This window comes from Ammodytes marinus (assembly GCF_949987685.1).
Source record: "Ammodytes marinus genome assembly, chromosome: 19".
NCBI classification, from domain to species: Eukaryota; Metazoa; Chordata; class Actinopteri; order Uranoscopiformes; family Ammodytidae; genus Ammodytes; species Ammodytes marinus.
This window is the reverse complement of record NC_137223.1, coordinates 9,137,319-9,151,356: the sequence shown is the minus strand read 5'-3', so window position 1 is coordinate 9,151,356 and position 14,038 is coordinate 9,137,319. Positions and strand designations below refer to the sequence as shown.

General features: G+C 41.5%; 1 protein-coding gene across 1 annotated transcript in view; it reads left to right on the top strand.

The window, feature by feature from the left end:
• lpgat1 (lysophosphatidylglycerol acyltransferase 1) overlaps positions 1-14,038 on the top strand; it is a 52,065-nt gene that overhangs the window by 34,829 nt on the left and 3,198 nt on the right. The window contains exons 6-7 of the mRNA XM_080048090.1: positions 2,465-2,591; positions 13,686-13,792. Of these exons, the coding sequence (XP_079904216.1) occupies positions 2,465-2,591; positions 13,686-13,792 (234 nt within the window). The remainder of the gene's footprint in view (positions 1-2,464; positions 2,592-13,685; positions 13,793-14,038) is intronic.

Sequence of the window (14,038 nt, the reverse complement as noted above, 5' to 3'; positions counted from 1 at the left end):
ATCATGTGCCCTACTGGACTCCATAGCGGTATCGATAAGCTCAAACGTTAGGCCTATTGATTTCTGGGTTTTGAATATAGCGGAACCAGGTCCGTATAGCCTAATTAGAGCCGGCTTTCGGAACGTAGACAGCGAAACTGCGCACACAGGCTGTTTGTGTGTGTGTGTGTGTGTGTGTGTGCGTGCGTGCCCGCGAGCGAGCGTGATGGTGCCGCCGCGCGCATCTGCTCAATTGCAAATATGGCATATCTATTTTGTGTGGGTTAGCGGGAAAAAAATTGTTTTGAGGACTCTAAAACTCATGAATAAATAGGCTAGACTACTGACAACCCCTCTAAAATCCACTTGCCCGTCCAGGCAACCAAAAAGCAATCTCAACTTGCCCGAGCATTATTTTCACTTGCCCCGGGCAAGCGGGCAACCGTTAGTGTCAATGGCTGCCTGTTGGCACTGTGCGAGAGACGCTCCCCTCTCCTTCATCTGATCGCTGAACACATTCAGCGTTTTTACGCGTCCTCTCGATCAAATGTAATATATTGTTCTGGGCTCCCGGTCAAACCACAACTTATCTTCCTAACAATGGCGACAACAACACTTTCCCATAATGTGAAGCTGACGGCTATTTATTAAAAAAGAAAAGAAAGAAAAAGCACAATGCCTCCTGCATTTGGGTCGGATCGAGTCCGAACAAATTCACACCGCAAACGAACTGCAGCAGAGTGCGTTTGGAACTACCTCTTCAGCTGGATCTCGGAGCATTTGTTTGGTCCGCACCCGAGTGCGATTGCTGTATTCACACCTGCCTGAAAGATGCGCACCGAAGGCAGAAGTGCATCTGAGTTCGTTTCAACCGAACTCAGATGCACTTCTGCCTGAAAGATGCGCACCGAAGGCAGAAGTGCTTCTGAGTTCGTTTCAACCGAACTCAGATGCACTTCTGCCTACACGGCATGTGTGAATACACCCTTAAATTTCAAGCAGAGTCCTGTCATTTAAAAAATCTATTCACTTCAGTGTCATATCTTATCACAGTGGTCCGCATCATAGACTGCATATAAAAGTGTTGTAGGCCTACCTTCAACTGTCTTTGGGTTAAAAAAAAAACTCCTTAAACTCAGTATCCATCTACCAGTTGTCCAAAAAAAAATAAAAAATGCGCACAGCTGCTGCTGCTGCAGACGGGCTCGGAGAGTCGGCGTCGCGCGCATCAACAGTCATTCAAAGCAGCGGTAGTTATCACACAACCGGAAGGTGTAGAAAATCCCGTCAGTTAAAAATAGTTTTCAAATCCATGTTAAAATCGGCAGGATATAGCATGTGATATAGAGCTAGTCAGCTTAAAAAAGTTGCTAACGGTGTCAAATGTGTTGTGTTCAGGTCGGCTCAGTAGTATAAATATTAGGCAAAGGTAAATAAAAGGTCATCATGGTGTGTTCAAATGTTACAAAAAAAATGTTTGTTTTTGGAGAGAAACTTTAATAACATTTTGGTAAAAAACTTGTTTTTTCAGCAATATAAAATAGATAGTAACTATGGAATTATGACTTGTTTAACGTCCTATCTTGATCATCTTATGGGCAATTAAAGCAATAATACCAGTTATCTTTCAATAAAATAATAGAAAAGTATCGATAGTGGTATCGATAGAGACCCGGATCGATAAGGAGGCTTGATAATGGTATTAATATCAATAAAAATTAACAATCTCCATCCCTAGTCACCACCGGCAATGCCTGGAACATGGCTTTCTACATTAAAAAACACTATCTATAGATCAGCGCGCAGCAGTTGAGTTACCGTTAAAACAAACTGAGCATTAAGGCTGCGGCTTCACATTAAAAGCATTTCACTGGCTTCACATTAATAACATTTCACTGGACAAACATGAGTTGACTTTTATTTTGAAGTAGTCCTAACAGGAAGGTAGCTGCTGGCACAGCCCCTTCACAGCTCTGCAGCACTCCAGTCACTAACAGCATGTCATGCTACCCGGTGAAAAAAGAGGACAGAAAGCTTGTCATTTGCTACACCAAAAGCTTCATGAACGTTAGTGGCATTAATTGTTTGGTTACAGTAAGTTACCTAGTAACAACTAGGCTAAGTGTCACCGCCAACTACTGGCTTGGCATGCGTACTACAGCGATGTTGGCCCGTTTTTCCGAGACCATGTGCACAAGTAAAGTTTATAAAAACAATTGCGGCTGAACGTGGAAACCTTTGAAAACGTAAAGGGAAAACCTTGCGTTTTCAGTGAGACTGTTACCATGTAAACGTGGTCTGAATGTTTAGCTGTGAGGCTGCTCTGCTGTGTGTCCTTGACCCAGAGCCTTGCTGGCTATGAGTTTCACTCAGTAGATTATTCAGTATGCCATTCCTTGAGTGCTGGGTAAAGTTGTGCATGTTAAATGCCTTTGAAATGTGTCCTAACTCAGTTCCCTGTATTTGTGTTTTTTTTCAATGGCAGGTAATAAACGTAAAGGCCTGCAGTGGGTAATAGACGTGACAATAGCTTACCCCAACGCAAAACCCATGGACATCCAGACCTGGATCTTTGGCTACAGGCCTCCTACGGTCACACATGTGCACTACAAGTAAGAATGAATTGTTGAACCTTGTCATTCACATGAGAGGGGAGCAGCAAAACCCGTTTCCCTATGCAAATCTGTTCTGCAGCCGACATGCAAAGACACTGCGTCACATGAAAATGTGACACATTTTTATCATATACAACATAGTGTTTGCAAATTTGTCGCTGATGCATTTTTAAACTTTTCAGAGTTGTATTAATACTTTCAGGTCATAATTTCTGTAGTGAAATGCTCTGTTTAGATAGTAGTTGCAAGTCACTTTGGTTTGGTACACAAGGAGATTTTGAGACTGGGTACTATTAATGTGATTCCCTTGAAATATAAAATCCTCACAGTAACAGTGGCCCATTGTTTGAACGTTCACCAATTTTGTCAGTTATGCACACCACTAGTTCATGTATATTAAAGGGGAACTTGATGACTGTCCACCCACTGATGAGACTAGTCCACTACAGAAACATAACATCCATTTGTTAACACAAAACCTTTGCAGAGCCCCCTTTTTAAATAGTTACAAGACGTGTCCCATGTGCCTGTGCTCAGCCCGGTCTTTTCATGTTTTCACCATCTTGTCATTAAGTAATCTCATATATGCAACACGCCTTCTTCCTTTTCCTCTGTTGATTGTAGGCAGAGGTGGCAAAGGGTTTTTTACAGTTGCATAAATACTGAATCTCTTTGGAACATTTACATTCTCACGTTGGCTTCTGGTCGGATATTGCCCCCGAAATATGAGGCATTTACAGAGAATCGGTCCCTGCTAAGATAAATAAAAATAGAGCTGAACTGATTTTGAAATAAAGCAGCAACAATTTTGATTAATTTTCTTTCCCATATGATATTTACCTACTTTTTAGTTTTTTAATTGTTTTGGACAAAAGAGGGATGTGAATGACGTGTTTTTTCCAATACATTTTACCGGGAAAGTGATTGATCATGAAAATGATAAGCAGATTAATTAGTAAAACATCTTATAGGTTCAGCCAGCTTCTGTATTTTATTTGTAAAGTTTTGAACCAGTGTTTTTGCAGATGTGATAATGCTGTTCTACTCCAGGTGTGCAACTGATTTAATGTGAAATATTTTTGTGTGATTGTGCAAGACCAAACATGTAGGAGGAAGCAATTTTAGGCGGAGACACTGCAGTGTGAACTTGGGTACTGAGTGACTCGTTGACAGAAAAATGTGACAGCTATGAAAAACAAAACAAGCAAATTGTAAGAAAGGAACACACATTCAGCATTTTGAAGCTAAGAATTTCACTGCCCTTATGCTAAGCAATAAGGCCCTCCAGGTTCTCCTCTGATGCTAATCCTTCCACTCAAGGACATGATAAAGGAGGGCCAAGATTAGATTTTCTGTAAACTCGGTTCAAGATAAATGTATCTGAATTCTCTTTTGACTGGGCTCACCTTTGGTTGGTCTGTGGGATAGAGCAAGTTAAAAGGTGATTTATGAACCCTGACTCTTGGATCCACCTCAACAGGCTCCTCTGCCCTCTATGACTACAGCTAAAGACTCATTAAGTCTATAATTAGCCCAACAGAGGATGCACTCGTCCCAGCCCACCTTAGGGACTCTCTAATCAGCCATTGACACAATCGGCTTCCCACGCTTGGTCAGCAGTTCTGCAGCCGTGGTTACAGAACAGGGAGGCACCCAAACAAGCCTAGAGCCCAGCTGGTCCTGTGCAACGTGTGCACGCTCAGTTTCAGTCCGTGTAGAAGAGACACAGAAGTTAGGGCCCCTGCCGGTAAAGGTGCAGAGTCAACAAGAGGATTATTGTGTCTGCTGATCAAGGGAACACTGCGGGGGAATGAGCAATATGATGCACTTTGGTGATGCAGACAGGAGAGGCGGCTAGACAAGAGTGCAACACTACAACAGTGTTTCTGCTGTGTCAGTCTGGGACAATATCTACAGTGAGCAGAGCATTTCACCAGCCCTCCTACACATATTAGGAAATGTTGAATAGTACACAGGAATGGGTATCCATGGTTTAGTTTTCTTTCTTTTGTTGCTTTTTTTTTTGGATCATAAATAGAGTAGCCATTGCCTTCCTTGCAGGCGCTGAACATCGATGTGTGTCAGTTAGACGACGACTGTAATCTTTATGGTGTGTTCAAGTCCATCATTTTAACAGAAGACATGCAGCATTTGATTGTCCTCTGCAGCCCTACATCAGGGTGCTTCCATATGAACTGACCTTGATGACAAACCGCCCTCTTCCTCCTGCATTATCGTTTACGGGCTGTTTACATTACTACTAAGCCCGAGCCTCCACTTCAAGGCTAGATGTATCCACAATGACTGCTCTTTACTTTTTTTTTTCTTCTTCTCCTTCTACTACCTCCGTTCTCTGGCTGTCCCTAACCCCTGCCTAGCTCCACCCTCCCTCACAGTGTCTCCTGCCCTCTCCACATATATTCTCAGTCTTCCAAATTGCAGCATCATAGGCCCTATGTCTCTGAATGGAAGAGATGGGAGAGCTGAACGAGGGCAGCAGTGGGTGTTAAATATGTTGAAATCCCTTTTCTTTTAAATGCACCTTTTTCCTCTCTTTTTCCCCCTTTTTTGTTGCTGCTGTGTGCGTTTCTGAATTCTGCTGTTGGAAAATATCTGAAAGGTGACATGATTTATGCCGTGTGAGTCTGACTGGTCATCACATGACTGCTCTGGAGGCTGCACACCTTGCTTTCTCACAGAGAAGAGGCTTGCTTGCTTTCGTAAGATATCTGAGGCAGGTTTATTTTCCCTCCACTTAGCACTTTGTAGAAATGTTGCACACTCAGTAGTTACAAGATGTAAATCAGACACTACATTTCCTCCTGTTTTGTATTTATTAAGGTTCATTCAACACCTCTCCCAGGATCAATATCTCTTACGCCCGTGTTCTACCTGTGTAATTAGTGCCGTTGTGATTAGAGGCAGTGTCTTGGGATAATATACGAGTCGTTTTTTTTTTTCTTTTTTTCTTAAGGTCATCAGAGGACATTTGTCACCATAGAAACCCCTTACAGAAGACATCCCACACCGGTATTCACTTAATTAGATTGAAAATCCTCCTCAAAAGGTGTCAGAGTTCAAAAACCACTCTGCCGGGGTGGAAGACGGGGTATCTGCAGGTCTTAAAAAGCTCTCAAATTTGATTCAAACAAAGACTTTAGAAGATATTAAGAAAATTAGAATAAAAAATCATGTGTTTTTCCTGCTTGTTGTAGACAGTAATGTTAGATATCAAATGTGTTTTGTATTTGAGAGAGGGCTTCTAGAAAGATGAGTGGATAGACAGACGGAAAGATACTTTATTTAACGTCATTGTTTTTTTTTTTACCTTTTGGAACTTTATTTAACATTTTTGAATTGTTTCGGAAATTCATTTATTTCACACTTATAAACTACAATTAGGGTTGTCTAGAAAGTGGAATGTGTTTTGTGGCTATTGGTCTGCTCTGCTAGCTAGCTCAAGTAACTAGGAAGCTCATTGTATCAGATCAGCACTCGCCACTTGGTTTCTGACTCGGTTTCAAGAACAAAAACAATTGGATTGGTGCATTTCTTACTGCAATATGTCGATTTTAGGTAAAGATTTTGGCCAAAATGACTAGATAATAGAAGAAAAAAATCACCATACTATGCATCCTGTTTAAGAAGCTCATCTTATGTTATGTATAGGAGCTATACAGATTTAGTAAATGTTTCCAAACGCTAACCCTATGAAACCGTCACTAAAAGTGTCGAGGTAATGAGTCTTTTCAGATTTAAATTTAAAGGATGACGTCAGACTGGCATCCTCATAAACAACACGTGTACCAACATCTTTGCAGGTATGAAGTCAGTTCAGGCCAGGTAGTCCATATCCACCTTTGACCGTAACTTTATGGCCGCTTATCTCGAACCTCTGCCCTGATAAGAGGTCGATGCTCCCAAGGTTGGACTGTTATTAACCTCTATACTGCTTCTCTCACTTCATCCATCTCTCAGCCCCAACAGCATCACTCCTGTCAGAGGCATATGGTCATTGTGACAATGTCAAAGTGAGCTGATGCTGCCATGTAGACACAAACATCAAAGTCTAGATTTAAGGAACAAAGCATGTTAGTGTTTGCTGGTCACTCAAGTTCAAATCCGAAACAAAAACTCCAAAACTTTAAAGGGAGTTCTCTTAAGTCTCTAAACAGAATGTCAGAGAGGCTATGAGACAAAATACAGCAAGGCCAGTGTGAGAAATAAAGGATTTTTAGACACTACACCATTTAAAAAAGGTTTCTAGTAGAGTCACAAAATAAAATATCTGAACCAGAAAATTAGCATAATATAGGATCTTGAACTGACTTTTGGTGACGGCCAGAAATCAAATTCTGGTGACTACAGTGCCTCTTGTTATACATATTTGCACTCCTGCTACTGGACCATGTAAATAAGTAGAGACAGAAACTGAAGAATTCTTTGAGACAGAAGCTGAACAATAAACAGGTATTTTGTACCGTAACATTTAGGTTAGTTAGTGTGGAGGTTATGTTTCACTCATTATTGAAGAACTGTTAAAGCACAGGATTCTTGTGCAAATGTGGTGTCTCAATACATAGTGTATGGGCTGAGGCTGCTTGTAAAGCATAATCAAAATTCAGCACACCCTTGCCAAAAAGGGCGGAGTTGTAACGTGACTACTCATTTAAATAAGAATGTGAGGATTGGCGGTGTCATGTTATTTAATACATGGTCAATCAAGAGTATGTAAAGCCGGTTTGGGGAGGGGGGGTAGCAGTCAGTGATCCAATAATATCATGTGTTACATTACCTCTGTGAGCCTCTGTCTGAAGCTTGTAATACAGAAAGTTGCAGTTGGTGTTCTTACTCCTGCTGTACCTCAAGGTTATAGCCAATGCCTTCTATGAAACAGTGTTTTTTTCTCAGTTTTAATGTGAACAGAAAATAGTTAAATGTATCAACATGTTGGCAGTTTTCTCAATTATTTTCTTGCCCTGGCAAAGGCCTTTTCTGATTTGTCCATTGCTCTGCATGAAACTGTTTCCTGGAACATCTTTGAACCACAGAGGAAGCATATTACAGACTAGATGGAGCAATTAAACGTGGCCTCCTAGTGTCCCTCGACTTGTCTGATTGCAGATAAGCGCTTGGCAATTCTGCAAGCAATAGCCCTTAAGAGTCATAAGTGGGAGTGGGTGGTTTACTTGGAAACAATTATACAAGGAATTCTCGCATCATTATTGATCGCATAGCACACCATTTTGCAAATAATAATTATAATACTTTACTTATTCTCTGTCGAATCGTTGCTTTCACTGGACCCTCACACCACAGGAGGTTTGAGAGAAAGAACTACTAAAAGTCAGCTTTTTGGGATTTGGAGCTTCATTGCACATGGTTGAGGACCTTCATCTTAACTAGAAAGGGACTTGGAGCAAGACGGGAGAGTTTTTCTGGTCCCAAAGCCGCACACTGGCAGCTTGTTCCAATATTTGTGACATGGTGCCCGCCGAGAGCAGGCCTCCCAGGGCGCATCTTTTGTTTCTGAAGATTTTACTAACACTGATATTTAGGTGTGTAGAGTCCCCAAACAATGGCTGGCTACCCTCCAAAGAGGCTTGTTTAGTGGACAGACGTTTTCAACAACAGTCTAAATTTAATTAGCTTCCGAGCACAGTTAGAAAGGGAAACAATATCTGAACAATAAGAGCAACACGCACACAAGCTAAGTGGTTCAAACGAGGCAATTATTATGCAGGGTCAAAAACTTCTGATTTGCACTGTTAATGACCGTCATTTCTTCTCGTAAATAAACACATGGACAACCCTCCAAAGAACTAACTTTGAATTTTGATTTTTTTTTTTTATCTGTTCATCAAACTCGTACGGTCACTAACCATGACAACCACAAAGTTTAGGCCATCACTTGTAAGGCTATAAATGATTTGCTTGGTGTAGCGCAGGGCAACAAATGTTAAAGATCTGATGTTAAAGGTTATCGACAGAAGAAACTGCAGCTCACTCACACTTCAGTCCAAGTGCCAAGGTGTCAGGTTAACAAGCAGGGCTGGTGCCAAGTGGTTGAGGGCTGAAACGAGAGGGCGGCCGTGGCCCCATGCCAACACAGCCCCACCAGCTCCTTAGCACAAAAACTACAGACACCACCATGCTCTTGTTTCTTTTTCACTCAGCATAATGTTGACATTGTATTGCAATGTTTCCATTTTTCACGCTACTGCAAACATAACCCACAGCGGAGCATTGTTGCATCCTCATCCTCGCAGTTGGTGTTGACTGTAACCGTGCAGCCTGCGGGCGAGACATCGTACACAAATTCAGTAAATACTGTTGGCTTGGTACGAGCCAAAACAAGACAGCTGATGTTGGCCTAAGCTTGAACTTTTTGTATTGCTGAATCAAACATGACCGGAAAAATAAATAGACTGTGACAAACTGTTTTATTTTGTCATCTGGCTACTTTTACATCCACTATAGTTTTGACCCATGTTCATTTGTAATGTCCTTTCAACTTGTATGCAAGTGTAGTGAAAGATATACTGATTGGTTGAATAAGTATTTGCTTTATAAAATGCACCTACATTTGATATAAGAGAAATAGGGTTTTAATAATCAGAATAATTCAGAAACCTTGTGATCAGAGCACATATACCTGTGCCTTTCATTACATAGACAACATAAAACGGACATCAACACATTAAGGCATAGTGCAATAAAAGACAGCTGTTGACATTTATACTATAGACATTAGTAGTTAGCAGACAATTCATAAGCAACTATATCGATAATCCATTAATCTCTTTTTATAAAAGTATAAATGACAAACTTTCTGAGTTTTCACTCATTATGGATTATGCTTAGTTGAAGCCCTATTTAAGTGATCCATGAGACAGGAGCCTAAACGGTATGATTGGTATGTTGCAGACTAAATGTAGAGTCAGGTGTTTTCAGGGCAGGACATTAACCCTGTGAATTGCCCTCATCTGTCTGGTGTGGTGCCACTTTTAAAGATATGGCTGCAGATGTTTGATAAACCAGTGAAAGCATCTGATTGGGGGGATGGTACTTTATCATATCTAAGCACCTTGGCCCTCATTTATCAATCTTGCGTAGACCAGAAAAATGGGTGTACGTACATTTCCACGCAAATCTCGGCATTTATCAATATGGACGTGAGCGTAGGGTACGCTCAAATCCCACGCCAGCTCTCAGCTCGTGTACGCAAATTTGAAAACAGCTTGGACTCGCAGTGCAGGCTGTGCCGGGTAGCCGATGACTTTGTTGGACAATTATTAGAAGATAATACAAATGCAGTGCAAATAAGACCGAAATAAAGATATTAATCACTTAAAAATGAGCAGCTTATGGTGTGCAACTGAGTAGGAGAGCTGATTCAATAGTGCCCACACCGGCCACTTAGGAGGGCTGCATGGGACTGCGTACGGGCAGTTGTCTCCGTCTTGGAGCAGCTGGGGGGACACTGAGGCACGGGGGCTGCATTCATTCAAAATGTTAGCCTAAGTATTAAATATGTAGTAGACATACAGTGCTCTTTATGATACCAAAAAATACACGGCACAACATTCAGCTTAACATTTTATTTATTTGACGCACTTTTTAGATGTTAGTTCCTCTTTTAATGTGTCATTAATGCTAAAGCAAGCGATTTATTTCCACCGTTAACCGGCACGTTGTTCCTATCTGCTGGTGGAGCAGGACGGTGGGCGCTCTCACAGCTGATCGCTGCCGGGTTGGCTTGTGCAGCTGACAGCCGGGCTGACCACTCGTGCCAAGCGCATGCTGTCATACAGTAAAACGCTAAATGTGTTATTTTTAGTTTTTAAAACCCTTTTGAATAGTGCTATCTAAAAGGGCCAATACATTCTAATCGTTCAAATCTCTGCAGACCTGTATTTATTTTATGGGGTCCATTATCGGACAGTTGGTGCGTCTTTTTCTCCTCCACCACTTATATTATGCCCGCAGCCCCGCACCCCCATTTGGTTGCATTTCAGAACAGCAACACGCTTTTTTAGTGGCGATTTTGAGTCAACACCAACGCTGTTGACCGCAGCAGTTATTTCCTTCCTAACTGCTGCCTTCTGTCGATCATCTTTGATGCTGCTTGTAGGCTAATGCTCCGAAATGAAACTCTTTTTTTTCTACTTTCGCTGTTATTCTGTCAATTTCTACTTCAGGGAAGTGCCGTATTGCGCATATCCATGTCGTAAAACCTCTGGGCGAGGCCTCTAAACTGAGAAAATATAGGGGCGTGATACGCTAGTTTTCATCCGCCGCATTTATCAATAATGGCCTGGCGTACGCCGAGATTGGCGAGATACGACTGATTGATAAATACCACGCGACACCTGGCATAGGGAGGTATTTGCGCCAGAATCTGCACCAGTTTCCACGCAAAATTGATAAATGAGGGCCCTTGTGTTTATGTGCAATCAGCTAGCGCCTCCTTCAACCTCAGCTGTCCTCACCAGCTCCACACCAAAAGACCCTAATTTCTTTATGAATATTTAATCTCTAGGAAAACGCTGTGGAAGCCACCTACTGCCCAAGGCCCCTAAATCCTCAAGACTTTCGATAAGGGGCCGAGTCAGAATACTGTTATAAAAAAAATTGCTGACTCCACCTTTAATTTACTGATATTAAATAAAAACACATCTGTCACCATTGTTACTGTGGAAACAAAAGCGCAAATTTCCATTCAAGTAGGCTTTTAATGGGAGCTGTATGTGCAGCCAAAACCAGAAAGTACCACCTTTACACACAACCAAAGCCCCTATCTCACTGGGCTGCGACTGTTTGCGACAAGTTGGAGACTGCATTCGCAAACGAGTCTCTAAACTGTCTCCAAACGTTCGCGGAGGTCTCAATTTCCTCGCATGAGTCGCAGAGCCGCGCAGTCTTGTCGCATGAATTTTGAACAAGTTCAAAAAAAGTGTGCGACAAATCAGTCTCAAAATAGTCTCAGAGTCGTCGCAGGTGTGTCGTCGCAGGTGTGTCGCACGCGTCGCAAACCCTTCTCAATTTAGTCTCCGCGAGTCAGAAAGTGCGAGAAGTGTGAGACAACTTTGCGAGATTTTGGCGACATATGAAACTAAATTGCGACTGATTTGAGACAAAAAGGAGACTGACATTCCGTTCGTGCGACACTCGCCAGACGTTCGTGAGACATAAATGCGACCTTCCGGCAAAGACATTCGCAAACGTGTCGTGAGGAACCAACTCAGTGAGACTGCAAGTGAAAATTGTCAATTGCAATTTTGTGTCTCCAACTGGTCGCAAACAGTCGCAGCCCAGTGAGATAGGGGCTTAAGAAGCACTTGCAAAATAATTTATCCTTCCCATTATTATTGCCTTCTTTCCACATATTATAGTATCAGTTGTCAGGTAAAGATGTGTCCATTATTCTGAGCCACTTTCGGAATGAATTGTATCCTTCTTGTGCTTGGAGAATACATTGGCGTTAGTTGGTCGGTCCTTGTGGCCCATTAGTAATATGAAAGATACTCGATATCCGTAGACAAAGTTGGAGAACATCACACAACGTCTTGCTTCGACCTCTAATTGCCCTATCAGGTGGCCTCAGCAACTTAGCTATATTAGCAATATTTAAACAGGACCTTGTTGAGTCTGACTAAAAGCTCATTCTATTCAAAAATGCCTAATTTAACACCGTATTCGGACTTAACGGCCACAATCAAACATATGTGCGTAATATTGATATTGTAATGTGACTGTCTCGTGGTCGTTCATGCAGCAGCGTGGAGAAAAATGTATTGTATTTAAAATAGGGGTGGTGGAAAAAAATCGATTCATGTAAAAATTGTTTTCCTATCTCCTGCAATTTTTAATCTATTCATAATTTGCCAAAATCGATTTAAAAAAAATTAATTCTTAATTTTGCCAACAGTTATGTTCACTTGCCTTAAAATCACATGCATTACAAGCTTCACATTAAAAATGACTTAAATGAAGATAAATAAGACATGGACTTGCCATAATATGCCACAACGCCTTTTAGCACAGGGTGGACTGGAGTAGATCCAGAAATCCTCCTTTGAACTGAATCCAGAAATCTATTTTGAATCGAATCATGACCCCAGGAATCTGAATCGAATCGTGGGATTTCAAAAGATTCACAGCCCTAATTTAAAACACAATATATTATACTGACAGGGGTGCTATTGCCTACGACTTCGATTGCTTTTTAAATATATATTCAATATAGATTGATATATTTTCGTAGACACAGATGTACTTTTACAGTGGACAATATCCGGTCTGGAATATTATTGAGCAAATGCTCAGTGTATAGGAAATACTTGTCTGAGCAAGGAGACTGTAACCTCTAGTTGAAGGTGATCAGTAGCCGGCTGTGTGGAAGTGCAGCCTACTAGGGACCCCTTCTGTCTAGAAACAAGATTTCATTAGCACCCTGGTTGTGACCCTTTTTTCCAAAAAACATTTACTGTTACTGTTAATTAAAACAGTTGCAGGTAGAGTTTGGCAATTTTTAGATAACATGTCTAAATTTGTTAAAGGGAAAAAGGGCATTGATTTGAATTTGGTGCAGTTATTTCTTCCAGGAATAATGTCACGTATGATCAGTTGCAGCCCTTCTAATGCCTTATTGTAACCCAATGGGCACCACAGGCCCCACAAAAATTCAGTGTGATATCCATGATTGCTAAAAGTTGAAAACAAGACAGAATTTAAAAGTGCTGCTTCTCGCTGTCTTGGTGGCAAAACTGATCTGACCTTTTTAACTTTGATTTTCCTCCTCACACACTTTGAAGCTTGAACCAAGCCATTTTGTGGAGCTACACGGCCTGTCCGTCTCCTGTCAGGGCTCCCGTCAGCACTTCTGTCTCCCTCTGCCGCTCTGATGAGCCTGTGAGCTAATGAACACGCTGAAGCTACAGCAAAACGCGCAGACTGCCGTAATAGATTTTCAGGAAATAATTTGCTGTGCTCAGGGATCCACCGCTGAGTTTCTGTTGAGTGGGACTTCAGTAATCCCTTTTTGCTGTTTTTTTTATCTCACTCTCGTCTGTATATCTTCTCCTTCAGGATGTACCCAATAAAAGAGATTCCTATGGAGGAGGAAGCCCTGACAGACTGGCTGTATCAGAAGTTTGTGGACAAGGAAGAGCTCCTGACCCACTTCTACGACACAGGTCTGTCTCCCAGCGTCAAGTTGTTCAAGTCTCACTGAAATGTTTAAACTACAATGACACAATTTCATCCATATTTCATAAAACTAAAGTTGTGAAATGATGTCCAAGCTTCAAACCCTATAGGTGGGTGTTTATCATAGCAACTGTTGACTGATATTTAAGGGCTATTGTTGCTAAGTTACAAGTTTTTCAATAATCACGTGTAGAGTAGCTGATCACAACCACTAGGAAGTTAAAACACATTTG